The 13,827-nt window shown below is 38.5% G+C and overlaps 1 protein-coding gene across 1 annotated transcript in view; it reads left to right on the top strand.

Annotated features, from left to right (window-relative positions):
• LOC306868462 (hepatocyte growth factor receptor-like) overlaps positions 1-13,827 on the top strand; it is a 49,771-nt gene that overhangs the window by 13,178 nt on the left and 22,766 nt on the right. The window contains exons 3-7 of the mRNA XM_079414638.1: positions 7,788-7,979; positions 10,996-11,130; positions 11,368-11,547; positions 12,931-13,091; positions 13,529-13,631. Of these exons, the coding sequence (XP_079270764.1) occupies positions 7,788-7,979; positions 10,996-11,130; positions 11,368-11,547; positions 12,931-13,091; positions 13,529-13,631 (771 nt within the window). The remainder of the gene's footprint in view (positions 1-7,787; positions 7,980-10,995; positions 11,131-11,367; positions 11,548-12,930; positions 13,092-13,528; positions 13,632-13,827) is intronic.

The raw sequence follows: 13,827 nt of genomic DNA, 5'->3' as shown, positions 1-13,827 counted from the left end.
AGGCTGTGTTTTTGCAAAAGCCCACATTGACATAAGGATTTCATCATATCTGCCACTTAGTGTCAACTACAGGAAAGACAGCTCATGCCAACTTCTGATAAGAGGCCATTTAACCGTGCGTTAATGCCTTTCAAGACACTATGCCTCTTGAAACAATAGATTATCATCAAATAGCCTCTTCCTATTGTTCTAACAGCATTAGCATACTAAATGTGTCAAGATGGGTTTAACACATGTTCATTCTCAGCTTTTTATGAGTTTGAGAGCATTTCTTTGGAACAAAGTTCTTCACAGAATGTCATGCGTGGAAATAAATTAGCTGAAATTAGGAACAGAGAATCTTCGAAACTCTTTTTTAATAGCTCCCAAAATAAAACTCTTGCGTCTGATCTGTCCAGTGAGGGGCACATTTTGCTCCCTCTGACATGTGAAAAAAACGTAAGATCATCACAGAAAAGCAGGCCCTGCCAAGCCTTTACAGTCAAGATTGGAATTGATTATTCTGGCCAACTGCAAACCAGGCATTTTAATTTTCTGCCTCTCTTTTCTTCCATAAAGGGCTGGATTTGATCTTTTAAAGGGTCTCAGCTCTTCATGGTTTTAAAGCCGTGCTCTTTACCCTTTTATCAGATCCATGCTCCTTGCGTAAGGGTGGAGGTTTTTATTCCAGCATGTTTGTGGACTGTGGCAGAGAGAGATGTTTTGACCGTACTCATCTTGTCTGCTGTAATTAATGGGCGTTTCCGCTAATGCTTTGAATTGATCCATGCTGCATGGGTAAATAATGACAGACCTCCCGGCATCCAGAATGGACTCCACACTAAATTATCCCCCGTTTGCTTATGTCTGTTTATGTAATTGAATGGATGAGCATGGTTCATAAGTACTTCCATAGTGTATGTCAGTAGAATGATAGGTCTCTCTCTCGCTTATATTTAGCTTGTTGCTATTTTTGCTAGTGTAAATTGTTTAGCGTTTTGCCGATCTGTCCTGCATGGCTCATTAACTGCAAAGGAACGATGAAAAATAATCAAGTATGATGTCCTGTTGTTTTAACAAATCTCTTTGATTAATGGTATTTTAATCATGATTTCAGTTTGATTAATGACTTATGCCGAAATATATTTTGTCTCACTAGTTTGGTTCAGGCGTATTAATCATGGTGCTTTTTAAGCGAATTGCGTCTTGTAACATGCAGCAACAAGTTCAACACAAGTTCACTAGATGAGCAGGGATTTAACCATGAGCAGTTGAATCAACCGATTAATTTTTTAGCAAACATACAAGCGGTTGTACTGGGCCGTGTATTGTTTCCCAGTTGGAAACCTGAGTGAGGAACAAAGTCCCCTGCTGACAGATCACTTGACTGCTGCATTGAGAGAGCACGTTGAGAGGTAAAAAGAAGCGAAAATTGAGTAACAAGACAAGATAACACCAAAAAGAAGAATGTGAGGCAAAGCAACATGAGAATAAAACTGAAAACAAGAAAAAGACTTGAATAGGAGTCTACAGGATCTTCAATTAGTATGATAACAACAGGCAAATTCTCGGACAACAGCTTTTAAAAACCAAGCCAAACTGCCTGATACTGACAGAAATGATATGAAGATATTTAGAGTTTCTGCCGTATATATTGAGATATAAAAAAGCACAGACATTTTCACCAACCAAAGTTTGAAAAAAAAAAAAAAAAAAAATCTAGAATGATTGGGTTATTTTGTTGATTTTATTTTGATTGTTATTATTAATAAATAAAAAAAATCAAAATACAAAATAAGAAGAATGGTAGAATACTGTAAAATTAATATTTAAATATTTAATAGAACAATAAGATTTTATTTATAGTACAACTGTAAAATTACAATACTGATATTTACAGCTTAATTTCTTAATTTTTGAATGTTAACCCATCACGTTTTCATTTTAATAAATATACGCTCTGTCGGTATCAGAGTGAAACGCAGCACTGTGTTCATTTACACACATGCAGCTCAAGACAAGCTAAATTAACTAATTCCTTCTGAAATTTTGAAACTTCACATCATGAGCTACATGCATGTAAATGAGAACAGTCTGAAACTGGCAGTATATGTTTATCTAATTAAATATCTGCTTTCACAATTTGATTATTGCATTAGGCCATATCAATTTAATTTTCATGTATTGTGCAGCCCTACAACAGGCTATTTAGCGTTTGCCGTGTTCTTCACAGACATCCACAGGTATTAACACACCAGCAGCCAGGCACCAGGACTGCATGGTGACTGCCAGCCTCTAATCCCACATTATTGTCAACTTCTCTAATTCTCCCCAGACTACTGACCTTCATGACCTAGTAATCCAAGAAAGGCACATAAACACAAGAATCGGGTTGCTTTGCAACGTGCCATTTAAATGCACAGGTGGGGCACACCGCAATCGTACACACATGCATATAAACATATACAACAGTGAAAACTTTGTGAGGTCAAAGGTCACATTATTTTTGTCAAGGAGCAGCTGAAGGGTGGCAGCGTGGAGCAATGATGTTCCAGAAATCTTCACGTACGCTGTAAGTGGTCGCAACTGTACCGGGGCCAGAGGGTTAACAGAAAGTCTGTGAAGGTGACATTTGGTAGTACAGATCTCCTTTCACTCATATCAAGCCTTTTGGAGGTGACGCCAAAGGCCACAAAACTGTAAAGCACCAAAGGTGGGGCATAGTAACTCTATCACTTCAGCATTGTGCTGCACACAATGAGAGCTGCTTAATGTGTCAAAGAGGAGCTACGCACTGGCCCTGCCATTCTTGCGGGATGTTTTTGTGGGATATTTTTCTGCATTCTTTGAAATAATACTTAAAATACTCAACTATGAAGTAATATTCCGGGTTCAGTACAGGTTAACTTCAACTGACAGCACTTGTGGCATAATATAAAAAAAAAAAAATACGAATTTGCTCCTGCTTTTCTTTAAAGCTTACAGTGAAAAGTGAATGGGGACCTATGCATTAATGTTAAAATACTCACCATTTCAATAGTATAGGCACGAGATGCAAACAATATGAATTTAACGATATTTTAACACCATGTGATAAAATCACTTGCTAACTAAATGTTTATTTAGACAGTTTTACAGGTTGAATAATATTCAAAATTTAATCAAAGAATTTAAGTCCTTTTATAAAATTTTAGTTTTGTTATTTACTATTTACTCTTGCTGTAAGTGTGTTCCTGTAATCTCTATATGTTTTTAAAAGAAAGCTTGGGGCAAGTTAATCAATATAGAGTGCTGCAGGAATGAGTCCTAAAACCCTAAAATGAGCACTTTTGCACGTCTGGTTCCACTGTCCTAAATTCAGTGTTTTTTAATGGGGTTTTTGGGGTTAAATGTATGATATAAAGTCTATGGTTGACACAAGCTTAAAGGGGTCATGAACTGAGAAACCAAAATTCCCATGATCTTTTCACATATAAGAGGCCATTGTGCTATAAAAACATCCTGTAAGTTTAAGAACTCAAAACTTTCTTGTTAGCCTAAAACAGCTTACATTGAAGCCAATCAGCCAAAACGAAATGTTTTGAAATGTTCTACTCCATGATGTATTAGTGTGGCTGAACACCGCTTCCACAGAAGAAGATCATCATCTGCTTCTACATCACTGCCTGTTTAGCCCCGCCCACCGATTCACGCATGTAGTGTGAATAACAAGAGAACAAACACAGGTCTAAAAACCAAATGATAAAGGTGACTCCAAACACAACAAGACGCTGTTCAGTGCCAAGTTGTGGAAGAACAGTCTTTGCATTGCATTCCTTCTGATCCTGGTGTTAGGAAAGCGTGGATGAACTTTATTTTTAATGAAGTTCCAGACCGCGTCAGTAAGAACTTGGTCTTTTGTTCACTTCATTTTACTGCGGATTCGTTTACAAACAAGGCACAAATCAACACGGCATTTTCAGAAAGATTGAAATTAAAAGACGATGCTGTGCCAACTATATTAGATCCAACAGTAATGTCACACCACACAAGTCTACAATCCGCTACGCATATTCAAACAGCATTCCAATAAGGGGGGTTAAAAGCAAGACGGAAAATAACCTTATAAATTCAACATTTTTTGGTGTAAAAATCTTGATAACATTATAAGTGGACTTCAGAGAACAGTACAAAATAAAAAACAAAGGCAGGCAAGATATTTTCACGTTTTCATAAAATACAGCAATAATACCCACTTGTTAATTTTAGCAGCTGCTGAGAAGTGGCTAAATGGGACTAAAGAGGTTGTCGGGGACATTAAACACCATTGTGCCAAACAGAAAAACTCATTTACTCAGTTGTCCACTTTTACAGTCTCATTGTGTTTAGAATTGTGCTCTTACAAACTATTCTAACACAAACTTTACAATTTTAGATTTTAAATAAAGATTAAAAGAGTTGTCGGAAGCTGAGTAGTGGTGATGTTGAAGTGATCGTGATGTATTTCATTTATAGCCTAACTTTTACTTCTGTCAGTTGTTAGGCTTCAAAATTCATAAATTGTGTTTATTTCTGAAGATTGTCTTGATAAATTAAGTATATGAGAATCACAGATCATATTTTCTCCAATAATCCAAAAGCCAATGGAAAAGTCCTACGGGCTGTTTGTTGATGGAACAGGGGTAATGCTGACTTCAGGGTTGGCCTATGAAAATACGTCTTCCTTGTAGCACTCTATAAACTTTATGCCACACATGTTGATTGAGTTTAACTTGTGTTGAACCCTGAATATTCCTTTTAATAAATGAAGCAAGAAATGATGAGAACGAAGATCCAACAACCCTTCTAGGCACTCGATGGTTGCAGGAGCCTCAGGATCAGAGCAACCGAAGCTTGTCAAAACACTGTCTAGGTTTTTCAATTTCTACCCTTGATCCTTGCAATACCATGAGCTAAGTAGTGGAATGTCTTCCTTTTCAAACACACAGTGAAACGTGATGTTTATTTACTATGAAAATAATCCCACAAACCCTTTTTCTCTTCCTCTAAAACAGGCTCTTAGGGCTGTGCTCAGCTGCTGATAGGTCCCCACCCGATTCAATTCCAAACCACGGTGCTTTCTTACACAAGTCCTATTGAAATATATGGCAGCTCGGCCATTATGATGGATCGTGGTGGGCTTATATAACCCGGCAAAGCAAACGTGCCCTGCTGAAGACACATCAAAGGCAGGCTTGTACACATTTGGATGATTTCCCTGGCCGCTTCATGCTACATGTGTCTCACTCTCTCTTGTTTTGTTGCTCCCTCAATAGGCAGAAGTCCTCCTCTGCCTTCAGGGGTTGAGATAAACTGGCCTGTAATCCCCCTCGTTTTAGCTGGCTTTTTCACCTGTATACCGATTCTGTGCCTCTGAGCCATCCTGCTCGGCCCTGTAATGAGAGCAGGGCCCAGCACTCGTTCGGCCTGATTTATCATCTACCTGTATTGTTCTCCACATCTTCAAAGCAGCCCTTTGAGACATGCCCTCAAAATGAAGCTGCAACCGCAGTCATGCCACTGACTCATGCATCTTACTCACATCGCCAGTGAAAGAGCGGTAGAAAGAGTGAGAACTTTACTGGCACAGGATGGAGTGTCCTTTTTATGCCTGTCTTTTTAGTGTTTTTGTCAGGGCGCCTTCACCATACAGTGTAACAAAACACCATCTGAGAAGAGTTTGAGTGAGCACGGTGTTAATCATTAACCGCCTGTTCTCTGTACTCCAACATTTTAGTCATGGCCTGTGGTGCCAGGGTCTGGTTTCATTAATTATTAATGACTTCTTTACTTTCATACTAGGGTCTGTGACCCTTTGAGCTTGACCACTGTGTAGGCCTCAAGTGCCCCGTTTCTTTTCAGGTTACTTTGAGGTAATCTCTAACTTGGATAAACTGTTAATTACAGGAATAGTTCACCTACAATTTTAATTTGGTCATTGTTTGCTCACCCTCATGTCATTCCAAACCTGTATGACATTTTTGCTTCTGCAGAACACAAAAAAGATGTTTCGAAGAACGTTAATAGTAACCAAACAGTTTTGGTGACCATTGTGGACACATTATCTTCTTTTGTGTTCCACAGAATAAAGAATGTCATACAGCTTTGGAACTACATGAAAGTAAGTGAATGATAATAGAATGTTCATTTTGGGTGCACTATCCTTTTAATTGTCCGTTTTAATCGTATTATTTACTCACTCACTCACTCATTCACTCACATTTACATTTACATTTATGCATTTAGCAGACGCTTTTATCCAAAGCGACTTACATTCAAGTTACAGTTTTTACATTTTATCAGCTCTTGATACATTACATTTACTCACTTACTGATCTTTTCAATGTAATGAAAATGAATTGTCAAGCTGTCTGTGTATCATGAATATAGTCCCTGTCTTTTGCGCTATTTTCCAAGACCTCATTTTATAAGGAACTGGAATTTAAAACATTACTTTTGAAAATCAAATAAATATTCTTGAGAGCTCATGAGAGAAGAATGAATCATTCTTTTGAGTCAGAATTTTAATTAATCGGTTGATACAGTCTAAATTATTTTTTTTCACAAATAGTCTACTGGATTGATCTACACTACTGTTCAAACGTTTATTTTTAAAATAAATAATTTATTCAGCATGGATGTATTTCGGTGTAAATAAATGCAGCCTTGGTGAGCATAAGAGACTTCTTTCAAAAACATTCAAAAATCTTATAACCCCAAACTATCAAGGAGGAATGACTTCAAATGTGGTCCATCTCTCATGCAAAGCTTGGTTAAATGATAACTTCTTAATTGTGCAGCTTGGCCCATTCGCTTTCATTACATTGAAAGCAAACAAGATTGTCTTTAAAAATTCTCCTTTCTTCTTCCACAGAAGAACAAAACGCAAGTTTGAAATGATTTGAAAGTTAATAAATTATGACAGGTTTATCTTTAAAAGTTGAGCTATGCCTTTAGTCAAAATGTAAGTATAGTTTTCTTAAAGGAGCATGTCAGGGGAAAAAAGGCTTTTTCTTTTTTTTTTTTAAATAATAAGTTGATAGATTATCTAATATTCACAACACAAAGCTCCTTCCCTCAGTGCCTATTTGGTTTCATCAACTTGGCCTGACCTGATGAATGACTGTGCAAACTATGCAGGTACAAGCCAATCATAACAGAGATCATCGTACTATACAGCACATAAACAATGCAGTCTTAAAGGTACAGTTGCAAAAATAGATATATTCTTAGTTTCATAACCTAATTCTCAATGTTTTTCGGCATTATAAGTGTAATTCAGGTGGAAAGATTTAAATGCTACAGAAGTGTTATGAATATGGCCTCTTTAATATCTCCAGGACCATACAGCCTCTCTGCAACTTCCAAAACTCCACAGGTTGTAGAGATCCCAGCCAAACAAAGCTGGCCTCAATCGGCGCTCTAACAGAGCAACAGCAAGCCCAACGTTCCTCACAGTTTCCCATGAATTCCTGCCATCTGTGAGCACAGCCGTCAGAATGCGGCAAGGATGATCCAAGCACCATGGGAGAAAACACGCAACTGCATTGGCCAGGATGAAACAGTAGATGCCGAGCTTAGATGGAGATTTACTGTGTGGGGCCTAAGTCACTCTTTTGCACAAGCATCTGACCCACAAATTGCATTTGGCATGGTGGAGGCTAGTCCTCTGGAAAAATGGCAATGCTGCAGAATTCATCTGCACCAATAGGCTATTGAGAGCTTCTGCTTGTTGCCAGGTAGAATACCACTTGTCTAACTTGTCAATGTGTTTCTGTTTTTGTTACCAGAGCTTTGCAGGAGATTCCTTCAGCTGTGGCAAACACGAAAAAGGCTACAGGCTAGAGGTTACAAGCACCAATCCACGTCGGGACTACTTCAATGGACGCTTCCGGAACGTTCTTCTCACTTCCATAGCCGTGGTGCCCATCCAAAACCACACTGTGGTCAGCCTAGGTACAGCTGGGGGCCGCGTCATCCAGGTGAGACATTCATTTTATTTATTCACTATTAAAGCTAAACTTGCATAATATCTGGATTAGCAAGTCAGTATTTGCATTGAATTTATAAGTTTAGTATATGCCATAATGCTAGAAGAAATGTGGCTGACCTCGTTCTGGGAAAAGAAATGGTGAAGCATTTGCAGAATCTAAAATTAAATCTGAATATTAAGTCCTGTTTTTGCCAACACTATTTCCCTGTTTTATTGTGCATGTAAATAGACAGGATGTAAGTACGTGACTAGTGAAAACAGCTCTGAATGAAGGAAAATGCAGGTGCCAGTGGCAGGTTGGGAAATGTGTTTTTTTCCTGTTTGCATTTGAGTCACCTTTGACCTCTGAGCAGCACTGTACCAGCTCTCCTATCTAAAAGCACACAAGGTGAAACTTTGCCTATCAATGTTTTCTCAACATGTTTGTTGTGCAGGAGTGGCCTGACCCAAATGTTGAATCTGTCCAGCTTGAGCACCAAAAATTAGACTATTTGCTCACGGAAGTGTTAGATAGAGAAAATTTTGAGAAATGAGTGGCAAGAGAAAGGGTGACAGCTGCACGGAAGCGTGGCGGAGCAACCGAATGGTACGTTAATAGTAAGCACTGGGCTTCGATGACACGTCCTCGCATGGCATTTTCTTGGAACGGCTGCAGCTGTCGTTCCCTCTCTTTCTCTCTTCCTTTTTTAAATTTTTTCCTCTCAACTTTTCTCGTCTCTTTTGTCTGGATGTGGAGGGAGGCCTGGTAAGGGGTGAGTGCTAGTCCAGCTGTCCCATTCGAGAGAGAGTTTTTTCAAAGACAAAGAGAGTGGGTGAGTGTTTAAGAGGCCTTGACAATGAGAATGCAAAAAAAGATTGTGAGAGAGACTGATGATGTTGAATAAAATATGGAATGCAAGTGAGTAGTGGGTAATTGTGTGAATGAAAGTTTCAAGAGCCCCACAAGCTTTTTAAAAGTTTGGGAAGAGGGGGGACGCAGGGCAGTAACAGTCCCTGTGATCCTTATTCTGTATGAGGAAGTGCTCCCACTCTGCCACACTCTCGGTGAGAAAAACTCAGCACCTTGCCTTGTGTTTGTGAGTAGGACTTCCTACTCACACAATGAACTATAATTCACACGGTTATTAGGGCTTTGCGGTGTGTATTTTTCCCCAGAGTGCGTAACATTCCTTCTTCAATAGCAGGTCCATTTGTAGCCATTTTCTGCCATGCCCGGCTTAATTAAGCCTGGCTTAGCTTGGTCGCTTCTGGGACTCGAAATCCTTTTATGGCTTAACGCTATTGGAAACTTTCTGGTCCACGTGAAACTCGCCAAGGTTTAGCTGTGAGTTCATGTTTTGGAATCATGAATGTAGCACATTGTATTTGTGCAGCACCAAAGCACAGAATAATTATATTTAAATTTTTTAAATAAATATAATTAGCTATTTTTATTATATTATATTAGTATTTATATTTTATATATTATATAAATAATTTACAATGTATTAACAATGTTAAATAAATAAAAAAATTACATAGAACAGAAATTGCTATTACTTACAATATTAAGTAAAAATAAATATTAAATTAAATATGTTTATGTATAGCAGGCTATATTTTAATGGCTGTAAAAGATATATGTGACAAGGAATTTCCCTCCCCCACCGTAGGAGGTTTTGGAAACTTGTTCCTGTAAATCTGTACTACTTCATGGACTACATTGTATATTATCAGGTAATGCAAAAAAATTATACCTAAATCAACTGCTTTTATTCATGTAATAACAGTATTGTGAATTACCCTGGCTACATGTATTGCTCCAGTGAAAGATAAAAAAAAGAAATGGCTCCTTAAGGTAGCAACTGAACATTGACACTTTCTACAGTCCGATCTGATATGTTACTAATCTAAAGATTGGGCTTTTAAAACAGACCACAAAAGGAGTCACATTAGTGCACTGTATTGAGTGAGATGGAGATATGTCACGCACACCATCCTAAAATCACTGAAACCACAGTAATGACATACTCTCTACAACCAGATGCCCCATGCTCAAAGCCCAGGGCTATTAATGATGTGATCCACTGATCGCTAATGGAGCACAAGCGCTATTCAGACATAGGCTGTCTGGGAGGCCTGTAATTGCAATGTAACCATGATAAATGTTAGTCCAGGTGTGTGGATGGAGCCACTGTTCTGACACCTCCCAACATGCCAGATAGACGGTGGTCTTTGCGTCTGCACTTGCCCTAGGGCCTAAGCTTTTGTCTGTTCCCACTCCTTGACATCAACCGCAGTCATCGCAGTTCAATCTGTCATCTTTTACCCTGAAAGGCAGAGAAACTGGTTATTACAGTATCCATGGCAAAGCAGAGGCTGTCCCCATACAAAGACTGCCTCTGGATTGCACCCTCCTTTGATGCTTCCTCTTTCCCAAGGAAAGTTCCAGACATGATCTGTAATTTAATGTTTTATAACCTGGAAGGAAAATAATAATGGCTTTGCACCAACTCCAGCTCATGCACAATGTTTGTTTTTCAGGAATAAGATCTTGTATAATCTGAGGTTTTTGGAAGTGGTATTTTACCCCCAAATTTTTTTTTTTTTTTTTTTTTTTTTATTTTACTTTTTTTTTTTAATCCATTACTGGATTCATTGATAAAATATTTTTTTTTTTGTCATGAAAATAAGGTTATACTGCAAAATATCTTAATGGTCCTTAAATAGGACTTCTTTATATGGAAAAAAAAACTTTTAAGACAAATTAGACCAATGTCATGTGACCTGCTGTTGACCTGATCCAAATTGTGTCCTCTATAAATAGCTTACACCAGAACCACAAGGTTTAAATCATTCAATAGCAGCATTTAATCATCAATGTGGAATGCAGACTTATTCCAGTAAACGATAAACATGCTGTTGAGGTCTTTTTGTAACCATACACATTCTCTATTAAGGTCCTGCATTTACCGTTTAGGCTTTTGATGTGAAAGGCCACCCATTTTTGCTGGCATCCTCCGCAGGTGGTGGTTTCCCGCTTTGGCAAGACAGAGCCGCACGTGGATTTCCGCTTGGACGCTCTCCCTGTGTCCTCTGAGATGGCTCTGCTGTCTCCACAGCGTCAAGACGGCTCCTTATTGTTGGTAACAGGAAACAAGGTGAACGACAAAGCCATTCTTAAAAATGTCTTTGGGAAACGGGTCAAACATTTTCAGGAAAATGACTTGTGAATAGATAGACACGCTGGTGATTTAAGACTAACTGATATAGTAAACAGGGTATGACTGCAATAGAGAAACAAAGATGCATCAGTAAGTCACCTCCTCTGAAAAATGTTGTCAACAAGTTGCTTTGCATAAAATCATCTGCTAAATGTAGTTTAAAATGTTCCTCAGGTCTCTAAGGTTCCTCTGAGAGGGCCTGGATGTGAACAGCTGTGGACTTGTACCTCCTGTCTTCTGGCTCCAGCCTTCATGGGCTGCGGATGGTGCAAGACCAGTGATCACTGCACGAGGGCTCCTCGGTGCTCCCCCTCCCATTGGATCCAGGACTCTTGCCCCCTCCTTATCACCACGGTAACCACCCCGGCCCATCACAAACAACATTACCATGGTTTTAAAGAAGCTAATAGCACTTAGCTAATAGAATAAGTGCTTTCTAAGTACAGAGTGCACATACAAAACTCTGACCTCCATTGATTTTGCCTGTTTTGTAGTATTTTCAGGGATAAGCATGGATTTCAAGGACCTCTTGGCTTCTTTTAAAGACGTAAATTGATTCTAAATATCAGAAAGGATTCGTTTGCCCTTCTGTGCCTTCTCTAAATCCGTGCATTGCTGCAGAGCAGCCAGAACTATATTTGTATTTGTGTAAGATCTATTTGCTTATGATAAGTGGTGCTCTGAACACTTAATTATTAACTCCGAGCCAAAATGAGGCCTTGTCCTCCATGTGTTCAAAGCAACACCATCTGCTTATCAATAAAGAACTAACATCTCAGAAACAAGACACTCAGAAAACACATTGTACATACTTATTATGAATAAATTAATAATAAAATGTATTTAATTTTATTAAATATTTAATTTATTTTATTTAAATTTATTTATTTTTCTAATTTTTATAAAAAAAAATCACATTTTTATCTAACCTTTCGTTAGATTTAATCACCATTGGTAGCGCGATTTATGGTACTGCTTTTTTCCTCAGTTGGTCAGAACAAAAGTGGCAGACTTGTTACTTACATGTTCAGATGACAATATCCCATGAAAATTCTGATTTGGGTCATATATTCCTAGACATAGTTTAGAATCTGTGATTTCCTAAGTACAGTATCCACACCAGTGTAGCGACTGTCAGCCACACATCAAAACATTATATTCATCCGCGTTGAGAAGCTGTGCCGGTGCACAACCCACGCAAAGAGAATAATTCTGCAAATAACTGCAATTGCAGGTTTCAAACAGAGATGGCGACAAATAGACAGCTTTAAGTAACTTAAATAAATAAATTTTAATATGAATATATAAATAAATGTTTTTTATTTATTTATTTATTTGATTTATTTTTATTAAATTAACCTATAAATGGCTTACTTACAGTTTTCTGAGCATGTTAAGCTGGGTTACGTGAACTATTTTGCCACAGAAAAAAATGACACACTTCACCTTTAAAGTACTCAGCTGGTGGCTCAACATAAAGGGCACTTTTAACCCAAGAGAATAAAACGCAAAGGAAAACAGAAAGGTTGTTTTGTTCTCAGTTTTTGTCTCTGTCACCATTTACTGGAAGACCCCCTGCCTTCAGTGTCCATACACCCAAAACAAATTATTGTCAGTGGTTACCAACCTCATGAGCGGAGAACATGCTTGGCATAAAGAAACGCAGCAGGAGGTTTAGACACCGAAAGAAACGTATTGTCACAGTTTGACCTCACAGCTTCTTCTTTCTTTTTGTAGATTTCTCCTTCCTCTGCTCCACTTGGAGGCCACACCAACATGACAATCTGTGGCAAAAACTTTGGTTTCAATAAGAAAGATCGCTTTGATACCAAGCTGATTGACGTGGTGGTTGCTGGAACAAAGTGTAAATTGGAAAGGAAAGACAGCAGCAATAATCGGTAAGTTAATAAAGAAATAGATAAATGTTATACTTGAATTTAAGCGAATCCTCTTGCACTCTGTGTAAATACAACTTCAGAAACACGCTAGGTCACATTCTCGACATAGTACTCGTGTTGCAACCCTGCAAAACATTAAATTGGTCTGCAAAAGTGCTCTATTGTGCATCTTGGCCTTCCATGTCAAACTTTCGTACCATTAAGACACAAAACCCATGAGATTTTGTGCCCCCGGACATACCACCCTACAGCCCTCCTATTGTGAGAGGAATGGAGAAATTCCCTTGGAGAATAGCTCCTGTGTAGTTTCTGCCGAGTAGTATGGTTATCATTAAATTAGCGTAGACTAATAGCCTGCTTACTCCACTGGTTTACAACCATGTCTTGTTCACTGTTTTTGTGGCGGGAGATGTTTATGTCTTTGTGTTGTATGTCAGGTTGGTCTGCAGACTAGATCATGTGAACGCATCCAGCGCTGACTCTGTGGTCAGGGTGCGCAGTGGCAAAGAACAGGGCCAGAAAGACGGTTTCTCATTTGTGGTAAGAATCCTCACAAATCCTCAGTATAAGTGTTTAAACACACATTCGAGTAATGTATTTTTGACTTTCTTCCAGTATTGGCGGTTTTCACTGTGCACAAGGATGTTATTCTATTCTATTTTCCCCCTTCCCAGTTGGGTTAGAGTTGCACGGTGTCGTAATCAGTGCCAAGTGCATTTTCTGTCCATACTGTAAG

The sequence above is a fragment of the Barbus barbus genome, assembly GCF_936440315.1.
Source record: "Barbus barbus genome assembly, chromosome: 50".
In the NCBI taxonomy this organism is placed as follows: domain Eukaryota; kingdom Metazoa; phylum Chordata; class Actinopteri; order Cypriniformes; family Cyprinidae; genus Barbus; species Barbus barbus.
Note: the sequence above shows the minus strand (reverse complement) of the source record. Positions and strands in the feature narration are given on the sequence as shown.